The sequence below is a fragment of the Marmota marmota genome, unplaced genomic scaffold, assembly GCF_001458135.2.
Source record: "Marmota marmota marmota unplaced genomic scaffold, marMar, whole genome shotgun sequence".
Lineage (NCBI taxonomy): Eukaryota > Metazoa > Chordata > Mammalia > Rodentia > Sciuridae > Marmota > Marmota marmota.
In genome coordinates this window covers 2219506-2239010 of record NW_026000016.1, presented here as the reverse complement: position 1 = coordinate 2239010, position 19505 = coordinate 2219506, and the positions used below count along the sequence as shown (strand labels likewise).

General features: G+C 37.4%; 1 protein-coding gene across 1 annotated transcript in view; it reads right to left on the bottom strand.

Annotated features, from left to right (window-relative positions):
• The window catches only part of Cubn (cubilin), a 280157-nt gene that overhangs the window by 188583 nt on the left and 72069 nt on the right, over positions 1–19505 (bottom strand). The window contains exons 23-27 of the mRNA XM_048809051.1: positions 18716–18908; positions 16846–17006; positions 15959–16140; positions 15021–15177; positions 11911–12098 (exon numbers count right to left, since the gene is read on the bottom strand). Of these exons, the coding sequence (XP_048665008.1) occupies positions 11911–12098; positions 15021–15177; positions 15959–16140; positions 16846–17006; positions 18716–18908 (881 nt within the window). The remainder of the gene's footprint in view (positions 1–11910; positions 12099–15020; positions 15178–15958; positions 16141–16845; positions 17007–18715; positions 18909–19505) is intronic.

The following is a 19505-nucleotide window of genomic DNA, read 5'->3' as shown; positions in this document are numbered from 1 at the left end:
TCATGTGAATTTGCTGACTTTGGCCTGCCTGAGGAAGAAGGCAAAGTGAAAACAAACCAGGAAGGGAGGTGTGGATAGAACAACTTCAAGTTTAGAGCATCTGATGGGATCATTACTGGCTTAAAGGTAGTTTGGAAGTTGTCAGTTTAATTATTGTTTATTCTTGTTTGAGCAAATACCGAGAGCAGAAACAGAGTTTCTTTGAGTCCCAAAGCTCCCTTTTGAAGGCTGGTACCTTTGCCTCACTAACAGCACCAAATTAATGCAAACATATGAAAATTCTTCATTGTGAGGGATGCTCAGAAAAATTTAGCATTTCTTTTTGAAACACTATGGGATTTTGATCACACTGACCAAAATCTATCAAACATCTCTCTTTTTAATTATTTGTAATTAAACAGGTCACATTTTACCCAGGTAACTTTGGAGCCAACGTTTTTTTATAAAATGCCTCTTGCCACACTTAATGACATTACAAAGAGTAGGGCTTAATTAACTTTTGGATACACTCACAAATACACTTCATCCTAAACTTCTTTTGAAGGCAGATCATTCCAGTAGAGTGCTAGACTTCTATCTGGTATTAAACTGTAAACTGAATTGTTCAGTGTATTCTTGCTACTCTTTATGTTTTAGAATTGCAGCTGTCCTCAGAATTGTAATGGCTTATCTCTGAGCTCTAAGAAAGAGGCCAGAGTCCTAGAAGCTAACTTCCTTTGACAGACAGTTCCAGGAAGCATGACTCATCTGTCCAGGAAGTGTTTAAGGCACCCTGATAATGAGCTTGAGCTGAGACACACCACTGCTCAGACACAAAGTCTCTTTTGCTTCTCTGCATTTCTCTCAACTAGCAAGTGAGATTTTAACCACTGCACTTCGCAGATTCAAACAGTACCTTCAGGGCTTTTGTAGGAAAACTGAGAGGCAGGGGAAGGAGCCCCTCTTTCAATACATGGGCATGAGGCCACTTTGTGTTAATCTATGTTAATCATAGTTGGGAAGGCTGTTCTGGAAACCATAGCTTTTTCTGTACTGCAAAATGCTTCAGAGAGCAGAAAATAATTCATAGAATTATGTTCTTGTTGAAATAATTGTAGATAATATTTGTTGGCAGTTTCCCTGTGCTGCAAAAAGTTCTAAATTAAAATTCCTAGCAGCTCCATAACACAGGTAGTATAGTTATCTCCATTTAGAGTTCTGGAAACTGAGATTATGTAGAGGGTTAGTAGTTCAATTTTGCGGGGGGAAGGGGTGGATACTGGGGATTTAACCCAGAGTCTCTTTACCACTCAGCCACATCCCCAGCCCTCTTTATTTTCTATTTTGAGGCAGCGTCTCACTAAGTTGCTCAGGCTAGCCTTGAATTTGCAATTATCCTGCCTCAGCCTCATGAGTGGCTAGCATTGCAGGCCTGTGTCATTGGGCAGCTTTCAATTTATTTCTTAACAGAGCCTCCAGCAAAATAAGTGGATTAAAATAAGTTTATTATTTATCATTTATCCTTTGTAAGAAGTACCGAAATGTATCAAGGAAGCAGTCTGGAGACAAAAAGCAAAAGGAAAATTAAGTGTCTTGAGAAAAGAACTAGTAATTACTAATTAACTATTAATTATTATTAACTATTAATTATATCTCAGCCTGAAGAACTGAATACTCTCTGAATTTCTCTGAATTGCTATCTAAGGTGTTTCTTTAACACCTGCATCAATTGAAATAATGGCTGTGAACATTTATATAAGTGTTTGCAATGTGCCTGACTTTGTTCTGACTCTTGACATTATTAACTCAATTATTCCCATTTTAAAAATCAATCAATCAATCAATTTTGTACCAGGTATTGAACAGGAGGACAGGAGGGCTTAACCACTGAGCCACATTCCCAAGTCCTTTCTTTTATATTTTATTTAGAGACAGAATCTCATTGAGTTGTTTAGGGTCTCACTAAAGTTTCTGAGGCTGGCTTTAACTCATGATCCTCCTGTCTCAGCCTCATGAGCCACTGGAATTATAGTTGTGTGCCACTGCTCCAGGCATTACCCCAGTTTTTAGAGACATGCAGAACCTAAGTAACTCATCTAAGGTCACCAACCTAGTAAGTGGTAGGCCTGGGTTTACACATAGGCACACTGGCTCCAGAATCTTCCTTCTGAAGTACTACACTATACCAAACAGATGTAGAGAAGACTCAGCAAGATTCCTTCTGCTATTTTCCTTGGGTGCTGTGGCATTCTCTAGGAGTACTAAGGGATTAAATCTTTATTCTTAGCATCCCCCACCAGTCAGCAGATAGAAGAAACTGGTTTAAGCAGATCTGATTTTAGCAATGACTCCCTCCAAGAGCGGTTTCTGGTGTTGTTTTCAATACAGAACTAAAGGCTGTGGTCTATCTTAGAACTTGGAAACTGAGCAATTGTTCTTGGATTCTATATGGAAGCTGTTAAGCCTTACGTGACCACCAGTAATACGTGCTGCAAACACAAACATGTGTTTATACTTCCCTTATTAGAGAGGATAATGCAAACATCTTTAAATGGAGAGAAGAAATTTGCCTGTGAGCAGATCCAGAGGGAATAGAGTGAAGTCTAAGTTCTATCAAGAGATAAGTGCATGGAGTAAGGGAACCTGGAGAAGAAAGAGCCAACTGTGAACTGTGGGAGCTACTGAGCAGCTGAATAGCCACTGCCCCTGACTGACAGGTCAGGAGGAGGGCACTTCCAAAGAGTGGGGAGGAGAGATTGTTGTAAAGATGAGAAAAAACTTCTTGAAATGTCCAAGAAGACTTTAAATGGCCAAGTAGGATTAATAAGCTCTCTCCAGAAGCAGGGTGGGAGAAAAATAATAAACATCTCTTGGGTACAGTTCTTGCAAGGTGGGCAAGTTATCTTCTTTAATCTTATAACTACTTTATGAGTTGGTGCAATGATTGCCCCATTTTACATGTGAGAAAACTGAGGCAGCAAGAAGCTAAATTCCTTGCCTAGGACCAAAGGTAGTGATGGGAAATCCGGCTTTGAACTCAGGTGGGCTCCAGAGCCCAGATGCTGGTGACAGAGATCTGAGCATGATCCCATGCTCCATCTCTTCTTGCAAGTGTGATCCTGAACTGAGGACTGATCCTTGTCTCAGTCCCAGCTCTCCTTTGTATTAAATATGCATAACATACTGGATTATTGTGATGACAGGCAATAATATCTATGGAACTCTCTATAACAGTGGCTAGCACATGGTAGACATTTAATGAATGGAAAATAGTCTTGCAGTTTTCAAAACAAACATCTTAGATGTGAAGGGGAACTTTAACACCTCATGAACTTTAAAAGTTATGCTCATTTATATGAGAATAAAAATGGAATAAACTTGGAAAATATCTAGAAGAGTGTTTCCCTGAGCATGCTCTAAGGAAAGCAAATGTCTAATACATGTCAATTACTTAAAATTCAAAGGAAAATCTACTTGGAAACTTGCCTTCAGTGTGCCCCACAGAGTTTGCTTCCTGAGGAGACAACTGTCTGTCCTCATTGTTGTCCCTGCGTGCAGTTCTATGAGGCTGGGTCCTGATGTCTTCCTTTCCTTCACTGTGTACTCCCGGCCATCATCCAATCATTCGCTCATTTCTTTCAAATTTATCTCCTACCAGCTTTTGATTTCATCAGTTTTCTTCCATGCAGAGGAATGACCACATCTCTTTCACCTGATCTGAAGTAGTCTCTCTACTTGATTTGCACAGATATTTTACTTCTCTCCAACTTATTCTGGTAGCCAGAGTTTTGTTTTTTAAAAGTCCCAATCTGATCATGCTGTTTCTCTCCTCACAACCTTGAAACACCTCCGGCTGCTCTGTGGGAAGTCACTGATGCTCTCAACCTGCCCACAGCCTCTGTCTGTCCAGGGCCCTGACCCCTTGGAAGCCTGTCTTCTTTCAGGTCCTCAAACACAACTTTCTACAGTGACTGTTCCATGCTTCCTTCTTCAGAAGGGACACTGTCCCTGACCCACCTATCATCTTGGTCTCAGGTCTTCAGACCGCCCTTTATCTCTCCCCCACAACACTTAACAGAGCCTGTGGTAAATTTTTATTGTGTGATAAATTGATAATTGTGTTTGTTCCATGATGACAATGAACACTGATGATGAAGTTATATTTCCGCAGTGTAGGTGTCTTAAAATATATTCTACTGGCTGATGGAATGAATGAATGAACAATGGATATTTAGGACAGGGAAGCTTGCATAAGTCCCACAGTCAGCACAGCTACCAGCAAACAGCAAACCCTATTTAATTGTGTTTAATTTGGCATTTCTCAAACACATTGGAACATTTATGAAACATCTACCTACATTTGTGGTAGAGACAGCTATGTGGTTCCCCCAAATTGACTTTTCCTTTCTCTGAATTCATGAACTACCACGTGGAAGTCTAGCAACACCAACATTCGATTCTGATGTGATTGGAAATAAACCTGTGTTGCATTAAGCATCAGTTCTCCCTAATAAGAGCTAGTATTCCCATAACTAATTACAATATCACATTGGCCAGATGTTTCACAGTAGAGGTGTAGAAAATGTTGCCGAGGCTACAAACATAGAAGACACACTGGCATTGAACTGAAAGACTCAGGGACAGGGGTGATGTTCTTTGTCCATTCTTTCTTTGGAAATGCATTATTTTGCAACTGAGAAAAAAAGACACGGGAGTGAAATAAATAATGATATAAACATCTGGCGAGAAGGATGACATCAGCAAGAATTTGGCAAGAGATGAAATACATCTTACAAAGACTAGAGGGAAATGCATTTGACAGAAGTCCCTGACATCATCAAGAGGACTTGAAGCCTGTCACAAGGGAAAAAGGGGAAGGAACAATAAGGTGTGAAGGGATGGGATGGAAGATGATAGTGGCGAAGATGCCAAATAAAGAAAGAGAGGAGTAAGTGCAGGAATAGAATACAAAAATTGTACAGTCCATCTTACATTGTTTACATGATGAAATAAGTAAAATAATGCAGTATCACCAGGACTAGGGTAAGCCATAGCAATGGGAAAGTAAGATCTATTTGAAAAGAAATACTTAATTATGCACAAAATAATATGTTAAGAAGATACCTAATTAAAAAAATATAAAGAGAACTTTAAAATGGGAGAGAGATTTAAAGTGAAGATAAAATAGGCTAACCGTGGAAGTGGCCTCAAGTGCTTGCCTGAAGGATTGTGGGAGGCCTGCTCCCCTGGAATCTCCAGGAGCTGGGATCAAGCCTGGAGTGGCCTCTGGGCACATGTTTTTCTAACAAGATTCTCAAGTGATATTGGAGTGTGGCCAGATTTAGTAGCTAGTAAAAGGGATATTACCCTCCACGATCAGCTACCTCCACAGTAGAGACTGCAGTCTTCTAGAAAGGAAATATATTGGCACTGTTGTGGCAAAAAAAAAAAAAATAAAGATATACAAGGATGAATTCTGTATGTTATTCTCTCTCTGAAAGCAAAGAAAACAGTGAAGAGAGATGGTACTCTGGACTAATTCTGGCTGGAAAAATATTGATTGATAATGTGGAAGTGACCAAAGTATTGGGAATGTCATGGTTTGGATCTGGAATGTTCTTTAAAAACTTGTGTTGAAAACATGGTTCTCAATACCGCAAGGGTCAGCAGTGGGGCTTTTAGGAAGTGATTGGGTTGTGAGAACTCTGACGTCATCAGTGGATTAATAGTGGATTAATCCATTTTGTGGATTAATAATTTGAATGGACTACTGTATGGTAACTGAAGATAGGTGGGGGAGGACTAGGGGAAGTAGGTCATTGCGGGTGTGTCTTTGGGGACTATATTTTGTTCCTGGCTTCCTCCCTCCACCCATTCTGCTTCCTGGCTAATGAGCTGAGCAGCTTTCACCCACATGCCCATCTGCCATGACAATTTGCCTCTCCTTTGGCTCAGAGCAATGGGCTCAGCTGACCATGAACTCAACCTCTGAAACTCTTGAGTGCAAAATAAACTTTTCTAAGTTGTTTTGTCAGGTATTTTGGTCACAGAGATGAAAATCTGACCACACATGTAGCAAGTGATCCATTGGCCTTAGGACCTATGATGGCTGAACACATCAGTCATGGGTTTAAGGTTTTGGCAATTCAGACTTAAAAATGAAATAGGAGATTGTGGGTCAAAAAAGGGAATAAAATGAAAAAAGAAACACAAGAGAAAAAGAAGAATCAAAAGAAATGACAGATACTAAAAAATTAAATTCTGACAACAAAGTGAGAAGTAACTTTTAGGGAAGCAATAAAATGGGAAACAGCTGAATATGTCAATCTAAGAAACTTTCTGCCCATTGTATGAGCACAGATACAAATTAGCTGAGTTTTGGGAAACAGTGCATTTAGAAAAAAAAGATTTTTTGTATTGCTTTCTTACTGGGAATTGAATCCAGAGGCACTTTACCTCTCGGCTACATCCCCAGCCCTTTTTATTTGTTTAAATTTTGAGACAGAGTCTTGCTAAGTTGCTGAGGGTCTTGCTAAATTGCTGAGGCTGGCCTCAAACTTGGGATCTTCCTGCCTCAGCCTCCTGAGTTTCTGGGATTACAGGCATGTGCCACTGATCCTGGCAAGAGTCTATTTTTTAAAGCTATGATTAAGGTGAAATCATAATGATGTACATTGGACCAATGCTTGCAGAAAACAGTATAACAGGATGAAGAGGAGGGAGAAACATGCCTGGTTTGATTTTGAAACTGGAATTTCAGTTTTAAGGATAAAATGGTCAATTCCTTTAAGTGCATTTTCCCAGGCTCCCTTGAATGGCATGTTGCACTACTAAAAGGTACAGCCATTACGGAACTAATTTTGTCATCTGGTGAATTCCTGGGTGTTTAAAAAATCATTTCCACATGCCAGCAGGAACTATGGCCCTGCTCAAAAGTGTTCTGCCTCAGCCTACAGACAATCTGGGAGCAAAGCAGGCAGAGGGTACAACTTCACTGCTCCTAGTCAGAGCTGGTCACACTGCCTGGAGGTTCACAGGCCAGATCCCCAGCTTTGCTTTCAAAAAGAGGAGCCACCTGAGCTGGGAATTTGTCACTCAGGGAAAATTCTGTTGGTTGTAAGTGCCTGAGATACTTGGTCAGGCGACATCATGACATGGCTGCAGTAGCCACGTTGAAGCTAGAATCACGTAGCTGCGGAACTGAGAGGAAGTCTTTGAGAGAGAGATGGAAACAGTCAGAAAGAAGCAACAGAGTCTTAAGAAATGAGAGAGAATAGAGTCCACCTAGCTGCCTCCGTCTGGGCCTTTCCTGGCTTCTCAGCACCTCCTGTGTGTCCCAAGGTCTTTTACTATCCTCACAATCAATCCCTCCACAGACACGAAGCCTTTCCGCATGGCTCAATTTGAGTGTAGAGCAGAAACCAGAACAGTGAAAGCTAGGAGAGCTGCCAAAAACCTATAGGGAAAATGTTCTATCTTCCAAAATGGGGAAAAGATTTGTTCTGGAATCTCCCAGTTGAGGAGGATTGCCATTGATTTTTTGGAAAAAAATATGCTAAATCAGATGCTAAAAATAATTTGCTGGCATGTACAAAGAAAAAGGTCATTATGGTACATGGCCTCTTCTAGGAAGAAGTCACGCTGAAACAGCATCTGTTTCTCCTCGTGAGAATGTCAGTGGAGAGGTGGTTCTGAGAGGTCCACCTACAGTCCCTTGTGAACCCTGTGAGTGTGTCAGAAAGGTCTGAAAGAGAGTCCATGGGATGTGAGGTGCCGTGGACAAGAGAGCCTGCCTAAGCCACAGTGCCTGGCATACAGCCTGATTCTGCCACTTACAATCTTTGTAACTATGGATGACCTGTATCTCCCTCACTTTTTTCACCTGTCATATGTGGCTGATATTTCCTACATTAAAGCACTGCTATGAGAATTACCTAGCAAATAATATATGTTCAAGAAATATTAGCTATGATTACTGACTTATTTAAGTACCGACTATTCCAAAGATATTTAATAAATTGATCCCCTTTAGCCCCAAAGAATCTGTGACTTCAGAGTGTTTAAGAAAGGTGCCATCTTGCATGACAATCTTATCAATTATTTCTGGAGAAATAATAGGCCAATGGCCAATGAGTCTTTATGCAAACAAATAATGTTCTAAAATGAATGAGGATCATGAGGTGATAGAATTCTCAGAAAAGCAAGAATAACCTACTAAGAATAATATCCTTTTAGATTTTTTTAACTACATAAGGCCATACTGATTCCCACAAAGAGACCTGCAGATTCTGGGTCTTGACACAGGTAAGCATTGTAACTTGGTTAACAATAAACTCCATTTAAACTTCAACCTGTTGTTGAAGGATTTGAATCAGGTAACAGAGTCCCACACTTCTTGGCCATGAGCAGGTCAGTGGGAGTGTGACATCCAATTCTGGGGGCCACATTTGGGGAGACAGTGACTTAAAGAGAACACGCAGAGGAACATGTTCCGTGAAAGCTTGGCACATGTGGAACAGTCAGAGATAGGAACGATGAGCCCTGAAGAGAGAGACCACAGCTTACTCCACTCTTGTCTGTTCCAGAAGATTCAGTCTATGCTCAACTCCTTCCGGCCTCTTCACAATGTGATCTGCCTCCTGCCACCCCCCAAAGACTTCTCTGCCCAGTCACACAAATCCCCAAGAGACACTTCCCAATCCTGACCTCTCTTTACTGCGCTAGAGCATCTCACTACCTTGATTGCTGTCCCATTCCGTTATCCTCCCTTCTCTTGGCTTCCATACCACAGTAACCTCTTAGATTTCCTCTTCTCATCTCACACTGCTCTCTGTTGTCCCGACACCTACCCTGGGTTTTCATCTATCTTTGTGCCGTTTTTGTCCCAAATCCATCACTTCCATTTACACACTCAGTCACTATTAGGAACCTCCTCTTCCACGTGGAAACTCAGGTTCAGACGCAAATGAAAAAGTGAAATTCAAACAGAATCCTTTAAGGTTGACTTCTAATTGCAATGAGCAATTCAGTTTTGCTCTTTTAAGCAACTGACCCTTTCTATCACTGAATATTTTATTTCCAAATCTGTCCAGAAGACGAAACAATGAGGAATGGGTTTGGTACCCAGTGGGATCCTTAACAACCCACACCTCTCAGCAAAGTTAGGCATAGTGTTTGACCAGCACCTAATCAAGTCTTTTTATAGTTTCAGTATTAATTCAAAATAACTGAATTCTGGCTGTAGTAACTTCACTCAATTGGCGCTTGGCTAAGTCACTTGAAAAAAAAAAAACTTTAACTACAAGTTATTAAAATAATGGGAACTAGATTTTTGTGCTTGGGATTTTTCTCTGCTTAAATGGCTATTTGTGCTTTAAAAATTTCCATCCTAGGCCAGCCACTGTAGCTATTGCTCTGGTCTTGCCCCTTGGCTTATAGAGATGGAAAAAAAGATCTCCTGCCTCTCTCTGGCAACAGTGTTGTTCTTTGGAAAGCTTTTCTGAACTTCTGGTTCTCACTCTGTGTTTCTGCTGCTTTCACCATCAGTGTTGCACAACAGAAATGGCTTGTAACACCACAGACACATCATCGACAGGGGCCTCTAACTGCTCTGTAATGTTGGAACAAGTATTTGTTTTTTTATTTGAGTCTTCCAACACCTCCAAAAATTACCTGATGAGCTTTTCTTGTGACTGTTCTATCATTAAGTGAGTCCAGAGAAGTGGAGTCCAGTTCCTGGAAAAAACGAATCTCATTTCCTCCCCACTCTCTGTGCCAACATCTCCTGTAAAGTCGAGTCCAAAAGCTTTGTCTTCTCTCTAGCTTTCCCCATATACATCATCAAATCACCACGAGGGTAACTATTATGTTGTTATACCTGCAATGCACTGCAAGGTGATGTGTTTTGTTTTGGCTTATGCTCAAAGTTGTAGGATTTTGAAATGAACATGTAGGGATTTCCAGAAAGGCCAATCTGGAATTCAATTCTTTCTCATTAATTATCGCTGTCATTAGACGGCGATAAATCTGACTGTGATATTCAATTTAATCAGTACCACTGGAATTCCTCTAATGTCCCAATGTATAAGTGCTCAGGTTACAGTTGGAAGGAGACAGTGCAGCCTTTCATGAAGTCTACAAGTCAGTTGGGCATGAGAATAGTCACAACTGGTAAAAATAGATATGATCAGTTGCAATGCTTATGGTACAAACAAGGGGCTTTGAAGGTAACTTGTCACCATGTGAAGAAAATGACGACTGCTCCAGGTAAGCACATTGTGAGGTCCATCTTACTCTAGATCAAGAAAGGTGGATTTTAAAACCATTGCCAAGTTCATGCTCTTAAGTTTGTTCCATGCCATGTCATATTTTCATAGAAGACTGATTGGTAAATATAACTTTTAATGGGTAAACACTAAGCCTACTATTTCTATAATACTCTACTTTTATTAATATAACTAAGATTTTTTTAATCAAAAAAATTACTCCTGGCTGGGCACAGTGGGGCATGCCTATAATCCCAGCAGCTCAGGAGGCTGAGGCAGGAGGATCACGAGTTTAAAGCCAGCCTCAGCAAAAGTAAGGCTCTAAGCAACTCAGTGAGACCCTGTCTCTAAATACAATACAAAATAAGGCTGGGGATGTGGCTCAGTAGCAAAGTGTCCCTCAGTTCAATCCCCAGTAAATGACCATCCCCCCAAAAAATTACCCCTGAAAAGCAAGAAAAAAAGAAAAGAAAGGAATCTCATTATATTTAGCCCCTCAGTTTCTTAAGGTAGTGGTGTTTCTCTTTGTTTCAATAAGCAAAAGAACTATTTGGAAAAAAAATATTAACTGCAAACAACTGCAACCATTCTAGAATTTTAATAAGATTGGAAAGAAATTTTTTTTACAAAGATAGAGTATTTTTTTCCCACAGGATATGGCCTAAGAGTTACGAGTACTAGATGTTGAAAGTGTTGGCAACTAAGAATTCTAAAAATCACTGATGACCTTGAACTTGAATCACAGAAGTACATTGAATCACTGTGGTGTGGAAAGGTGGCAAAGATGAAAACAATATGAAATTTAATAGTATTACATATTTCTTACATGAAAATAAAGATATATTTGATGACTCAAAAAGTGATTTTATTAATGATGAAAAATAGTTGTTAAAATATATGTAAATCACTTGAATGAAATTGTTTTATTAAGTGTGAAAATAGAAACCAATATGTCTAAATTAATATGTTTCTATAACATGAAGTTTTATACATGAATGAATAATTATAATAGTGAAATAAGTAAAATAGGTAGTTGCCTAACTTTTCAACTATAACCTTAAAAGCTACATATGCAAGTTAGGGGAAAAAAGCTTTAATAAATAAAATCTCTCCTTATAACAATAGCAGATTACCTCATATTTTAGGTTGCCTAATACTCAAACAACTTCTATTGCATAGCATTGCATAGACAGAGTTGAATAAATGTTACTGGCAATCATTTTTATAAAAATAGAAACTTTGATATAACAAAAAGAAAATGAACTGAAAGGAACCTAAATTTTAAAATAAAAATAAGAATCAAAATCATGATACTTTGTTCCTACTAATTAGGGATTAAATAAGTCCAAGATAATCCAACATATTTCTTGTCTCTTATTTCTGGAGAACAGACATAGAAACAACAACCAAAATGTACTGTGCAATTTAAATAATGAGATCACTTAGTCCAAAAAATTACACTGAAGCCTAAAACATATGTATTTCTTTGCATACATAATGTAATAGATTAATGTTAAGATTAGGTAGTGAACAGACAAATAACATGGGTGGTTTATGATGTTCAGGCAGAGTTAGGAGTTTGATCCTAAAATGCATGATGACTTCTAAGTGGCTGTTCTACTTTGATTTGAAAGTGCACTGATTTATTGAGTTTCAGAATACATACCTCTAAATAATCTGTGGAGCAGTCTGTATGATCTTCCAACTCAAATGCTAAAAACGTATAGTTCACCGTGTTACCCCTTGTTGCTTGGATGGTCCAGTTGCAACGCTGATTTTCAGAGTAAGGATGTGGGTAATTTATGCTCTCCAAGATGCCGTAGGTCTGATTAACTATCACCACGTTCTCACATGCTGAAAAAAAACAAGCGTGATAGTTAAAACCACTATCACCTTTTTCATAATTGTGCCAAGATGTGTGTGAGATGTTTTTAGCAGGGCTAAAAACCCTATATACATACATAAACTAGGCTAAAAACACTATATACGTACATAAATATTTGGTACAGCATTTTTATAGTGACAGTGCCTCTATTTTGAACAAATGGGCAATGACGCTTCAGTGACTCAAGCTTTAAATTGTCATGGAAATGGAATATTCATGTTAAAATAGGCACAACATTGGATGATAGCAGAATAACTTGGCTACTAAGAGAGCAATATGCTCTGTTTGTTTAGAGAAGTGTATTAAATTGTTCTTCAGTTTTTCTAACTTTAACAATCAGAAGAGGTAAAAATTTTAATTTTTAAATTCAACGGGTTTGAAGAGGTAAAAATTTTAATTTTTAAATTCAACGGGTTTGAAAATACTAAGTCCTAGTCGGGTGCAGTGGCACATGCCTGTAATCCCAGCAGCTCAGGAGATTGAGCCAGGAGGATCACAAGTTCAAAGCCAGCCTCAGCAACTCAATGAGACCCAGTCTCTAAATAAAATACAAAATAGGACCGGGGATGTAGCTCAGTGGACGAGTACCCCTGAATTCAATCCCCAGTACCCTCCCCTGCAAAACAAGAAAATGCAAAGTCCTGTGTGAATGCTAAATGTGAGTAGCAACATGGTTTTGCAGAACATTCAGAGATCTGCATGAAATCCACAAGTAAGCCTGTTATTCCTCTAGTTAGTCATCAAGAAATTCTAACCTAATAAAGGGAAGTGAGAAAGATTTAAAGAAGAAATGAAAATCTTAAATCTTAAAAGAAAAAAAAAACCTTCAATCCAGTGGTGGCATTTTCTTCAGTTGAATATTCAACAAAACCACACCAAATACCTCCATGTATGTCTACCTTTGGGAGTAAATGTCAATCCTAATGACTGGAACGAGACATATATGTACCTCTTCTCAAGTATTTTTCATGTTGTCTTTATGGTGTGCAATAAAATAAAGCAGGAAATTAAACATTATATTGAAAGAGGGTGTCTCTGAAAAGTATGGTTCATAGTTATATTCATGAGGTCACACAGTATTCTGAAAGGTGCCTAGAATACCAATGATAAACTTAGGGTTTAGAAAAGTATGCCTTTGTGTCTCTTCAAATTCTTCCTTTGGTGGAACAAGGTTAATATTCAAACCATCCCTCTTTAAAAATCTTTGGGTCCCAGTTTTGTCTGCAAAAGCTTTTTAAAGAATGATGTTGTTTTCAATGCCTTCAAGAGGTTACACCTATTAGGCACACAGATATCATATACCACGATGAGAAAAACAGAGAAAAATGGATTCAATCAACCATACGGGTTGCTCTCATTTCTCACACATTCTATTATCTGCAAACCTCCAATTTCAAATGGAAAATTTTATACAAAATTTGACAGGTCACCTCTGATTTTACCTTTAAGGAATACTAATTTGCTCCTTAAGTATTCTGAAAGTCTGAGAGAAAAATTAAATATTAAAGGAATAAAAAGCAAAGGAGGAGGCTTTTCATAAAAAAACTTAATGTAACTATGAAATGAACTAGCACCACAATAATAAAATTAAGGAAATAATTAGAAGCTACACCTAACAGATGTGTCCCTAATAGAACCTGAAAGAGTTTTTTTTGTATACATAATAATGATGAACTTCTGAGGAACAAAGCTATATATTAAAATGCATTATTCAAAACTATTGAGAATTCGGTCAAATATATATAAGTGAATGTGAATCTTCAAATCCATGCATAAATTAAAGCTAGACATGAATATTCTTTCAACATCCCAGGGATACTGTGTATGTGACATATAATTTTGTGACTTTCCATTCCATTTTTAGATAACTGTGTCAAAATTATGGATCCATTTAAATTTAGTGGGGTAAGGACTTATACTTCCAAAAAATACAAGTATTTGTTAAATAACATGAAGTCAAAGAAACTTTGTTTTCATGAATGCTCATTTTGAAACTAACTTCAAAAAACATTTAATTCCCCAATGAGAAAAGAGTTTAAGAGATTACCTAATTTAATCTCTTCATTGTAGGAAATGAAAAGAAATTGTGGAAACCCAGAGAAGAAAATGACCTCTTCAAGGGGTGGGGGCCAGGACACACTCCAAGCTTGTTGATATTTAAAAAAAAAAAATTTAATTTGTTCTTTTATATATACATGGCTGTAGAGTGCATTTTGACATATTATGTATACTTGGAGTATAATTTATCCTAATTAGGATCCCATTCTTGTGGTTGTTCATGATCTGGAATTTCACTGGTCGTGTATTAACATATGAACCTAAGATAGTTATGTTCCATTCATTCTTCTATCTTTGGTATTTTGTTCAATGCCCCTTTGATTTGGCCACATTGCCTTATGGGGAAGCAAAGATTTAAAATAGTATCTCTACCAGGACCAGTTTTTTCCACAGTAAAAAATGTGCCTACTCATAAGGACCACAGCTTCCCTTAAAATTAAGGTGCATTTTAAGGTAGAAGACCAAACCTAGGGTGGGAGACTACTTTGTACAAAGGAATAATGTCTAATGAGAAGACTGTAACGTGTGATATATGTGATATGAAAAAGTATTAATCATCATTACAGTGATCTTCAGCTGGATTGTAACAGTCTCAAGATATTACATACTCTTTTAAGTGTTTATAGTTTGGTCAGATGATTTACTTATAGGAGATTAAATTTAATAACTAAGCATTTTCTCTTCATATGAGGAAGAAATTTTAAATTTAAAAATTTCACACAAGAAACTAAGATTAATTTCAATGGCTCAAACCCATGGGTTATACTTCTCTCAGTTTCATCAAGGGTCTGATGTCACACTCTAGTCACCGAGTGACTGTAACACATACTTACTCTGCCAGTATTTGACCTCGAAGCCACCTCCTTGCTGACCTTCATTAGTCCTTAGTTTTAATAACATGTTGTCTCCACTAGAACGGATCAGAGGTGGTTTTTCATCCCCACAAAGCTGAGTTAACAGATGAGAGCTGGTACTTGGGCCATCATAGACCTTTAATAAAATATTTAAAATATTAGATGGTTGTGGCTATATATGTAATCTAAAGGACTCTGAATAAATAGAGAAAAAATACTCAGTAGGACTCTGGCAAGGAAAAAAATATATATGAGATAAAAGAATAGCCCTGAAATAAAATATCTTTTAAAAATTTGCCATAGTACCTATAAACTCAGATCATGAACTCAGACAATTTAGACATCACAGTAATAAGTATGTGATATAAGGATAAAGTCTGAACATTGAAAATGAAAGTCTAGTACATATTTTGAGGTCATTGCTAACATCAATAATCCTTTATTTTTGATTTCCTAGATTATAATTTGTGAAACTTTAGTAGTTTTTCATATTTTTAGTGGACCATGGTGAATTGCTGGTATGATAAAAAGTCACAGTTGGATGACTCTAATTATCTTCTTTAATTCACCAAAATAGTTCTCCAAATTACTATGTCTTTAAGATACCTATGGAAATTATGTAGAGGATGGTAATAACCCATTCTATAACCCCTTTTAGGGTATTTTTAACCACAACTTAACAGTTCATATTCAAAATATTTTACAAACATATTGTATCAAGTCATTTGGTAATACTGTATTTAGAAGATTAATGTTTTCATCAAATTTCTTTTAAGTTTTTATTTTGCTTAAATTTCTTATGTGGATGTCCTGCTTAAATGCCCCCCTTTCCTGAAAATCAAAAATAAAAATAAATGCATTATGTGTATTGGACGAGAACGGAGCAGTGAGTAGCTCAACTGAAATACTACACATACCGCCAGATAATCCCAAGAGCAGTTTGGATGATGCTCCAAGTGGAAGTCTTTGAATTCCAGTTCAAACGGGCTGCCGTGGCTGGCTTTTAACCACCAGTAGCATTCAGAGCTGTGGTAGTAAGGCATTGGGTAGTTCGGGGATGTGAATACACCTGTGGAAGTGGTAAGATTGCCCCCGCAACCTATAGGAGAAAGAAACTGCATGACGAGAGAAAGAAATGGAAAGATGCCTACCCTTTCCTTTCTTATAAAATTGAAATTTCTTTCTATATTGAACTGACACTTTTCTTTAAATCAATGTGCAAAGCATAACCACATCACAGAAGAGTAGTTAGTCTATAATCACAATTCACATCAATGGACTTTCCTTTTCTAATCAAGAGGATAGCCTGATGACATATGCCAGAGAACTAGAATTTTTTCCTTTGTCCTTCAAAATACATGGCTGCTGGTTTTTTGTTTGTTTGTTTTTTTGTGGGGTTTTTTTTGTTTTTTTTTTTTTTGGTACTGGGGATTGAACTCAGGGTACTCGACCACTGAGCCACATCCCCAACCCTATTTTGTATTTTATTTAGAGACAGGGTCTCACTGAGTTGCTTAGCTCTTTGCCATTGCTGAGGCTGGCTTGGAACACACAATCTTCTTGCCTCACCCTCCTGAGCAGCTTGGATTATAGGCGTGCACCGCCACACCCAGGTGTTAATTCTGTTATTTTTTCTGCTGTAAATTCAAAAATATGTGCTATATTGAAGTTTACTAGAAAGATGAATGATAAAACATAACTAGAAAAAAGTAGACAAGTGATGATAGACTCAGAATGACAATTCAAGAATCAGAAAACCAATCAGATTGGATTCTCCTGTCCAAGGCAGCTTCTTGCTCTTTACCTGTTAATGATCCATCCCAGTAAGCAGAGAACCCAGACTCTGTGAATATCGGGTCACTTTTAAATTCTAACCACAGCTTGTTACTGTGAGAGATGATTCTTGGAGGTAGATTTGATCCACAGTATGTTCCCAGGGATGGTGAAGTTTCATAGCCTCCATCTCTGTGGCAGAATACAGAAATGAAAATTCATTAGATTATTGATAATACTACTGGATAGACATTTAACATCATTTAAACTGCAGGATTACAGTTTATTGAATCAGTCAACTTCTCTCAAAATGACTTTAAAAAACACAGTTTTGAGTTTTCAATTTTGGCTTTGTTAAATAGCATTTGAATGATGTGATAAAGAATAACTATCATTTATGGCTGGCATGACATCTTGTATAACCACTTGCAAACTGAGAGAATGTGTTCAATCTTTATTTTCTCAAAGCCTCTGGCAAACACTTCAGAAAATATGGAGTACAGAAACCATAATTATTAACAGTATAAACAAGTATTGCTTACTTTTACAGAGAAATCTTAAATGTTTTCCTTCTAATATGGAAATTTTCAAAATTTAATGTATCATATTTGATATATTTGAAAAATTCTGGAAATAGTTATTTCCCTAAAAACTTTTTAGGGTCTTCAGTCTAGTTTATAATCTGTACTTTATTTCAAACAAACAAAACATGATGATTCATTCCACATTAGATCCCTTATTAGTTGTTGTAAATTAAGAAAGTTATGTCATTTTAGCATGCTATATCAGCAATTTTTGCTTTAGTTTCTTACTTATATAATACAATAAAATTTTATAAATGTTGTAAGATTCCACATTAGAAATGACAAATAAAACATTTGATGCAGATATAAACCAAAATGATTAGCTTAATTTAACTTGATGTAATACAAAGGAGAGATATCAATGTATAAGTTCATATACCTTCACCGTATAATTTTTGAAATACACTCTTTCATAATGCCAGGCAATGAAAGAAAGATACCTTACACTGACATCCACAGGCCTAAAGTTTCTTTTTTGTATTTTTGGTACCAGGGTTGAAACCAGGGGTGCTTAACCACTGGGCAGCACCTCTAGCCCTTTTTTATATTTTATTTAGAGACAGGGTCTCACTGAGTTGCTTAGGGACTCGCTAAATTGCTGAGGCTAGCTTTGAACTTATGATCCTCCTGCCTCCCCAGCCACTGGGATTATAGGCATGTGCCACTGTGCCTGGGTTCCTTATTTATAATCAAAAACTCTGTGAAAACTTTAATATGAGGTTGCTATCATGCCTTCATTTTTGTGATATAACTAGATCAAATGGACAGTAAATAGCCTAAAATTTAAATTAGAAAGCAGGTATAAAGAAAGTAGGTATTCAACAATAGCAAATATTTCATTTCAAAGTGGTAATACATCTGTTCTCTCTCTTTTTTTTAAACATCTTTCTTTTTTTTTTTTAAGAGAGAGAGAATTTTTAATATTTATTTTTTAGTTTTCAGCGGACACAACATCTTTGTTTGTATGTGGTGCTGAGGATCGAACCCGGGCCGCACGCATGCCAGGCGAGCGTGCTACCGCTTGAGCCACATCCCCAGGCCCCATCTGTTCTCTTTTCACGGATAAAAATCTGAAGTTTATTTCTAAACATTCCCTAAAAAAGTATTACATCAAAATAACCACTGACTTTTACGTAATTTTTTCTATTTCTTCTGTCAGGCTTCAAATGACAAATTTTATCTCTTTTAAGGAATTACATAGCATAGCAGGGGGCTTTACAAAGAATTTTCATGTATTTTTTCTTAATCTTTCCAGGAATGATTATTAACAAAGATAAATAATGTCAGAGATCATTGTGAAATAATTAAAGTGATTACCTGATTTCTACAAAATCTCCTATGCAATTTCCATTAATGCCTTCCTCCAAGGAGAAGTTTGTGAAGTGCAATGCAATCTGTTGATTGGGTTCCACTGTGATCCTATAAATGCATTCCAAGTTATTGGGGTAATTATTGGGGAAGTTTGGAGAACTTATCATCCCAGAGGAATCTGTGTAGTCTTCCAAGCATGCTGTAAAAAGAAACAAACCACAAGAGAGAAAACAGAAAACATTACGCCACATTTATAATACATTCAGTAGGATATACTTCATTATTTGTGCCTATGTTCTTGATTTTCAGTAGGCCTCCCTGGAATGTTCGGATAATGATTTCATTTTGAAATGAAGTTTTTGGAATCTCAGAGGCAAAACAATTATTAGCGGCACACCTTAGCCACATGATAGAAATAGTTACATATATCTTGAAAGGGCTACTTCTCTTATCTTGAGTGTTCTAATTTTTCTAGTCCATGGAAATTACATTAAAATTGGCTTCAATTTAGAAATCTCAGAAGGGCCTTAGAAATAATTCAGTTCAGCTCTTCTTTTCATAATCTTACTTTAAAATTGTTTCCACCAAAGAACGTATTCATGAGAAATAACAAAACAGTTTCCTCAGCCATGGAGTGAAGAGTAGAAGACACGGCTTGGAGACCATTGTGACCTTGAATCAAAGCTCTTTTCCACCATTGATAAGTTCTGCAAACTTGGGCAAGCTACAGCACCTCCCTGAGCCTTAGTTCCCCCATCTCAAAATTGGAGAGTTCTTTGTACCTCTGGAGATAAGT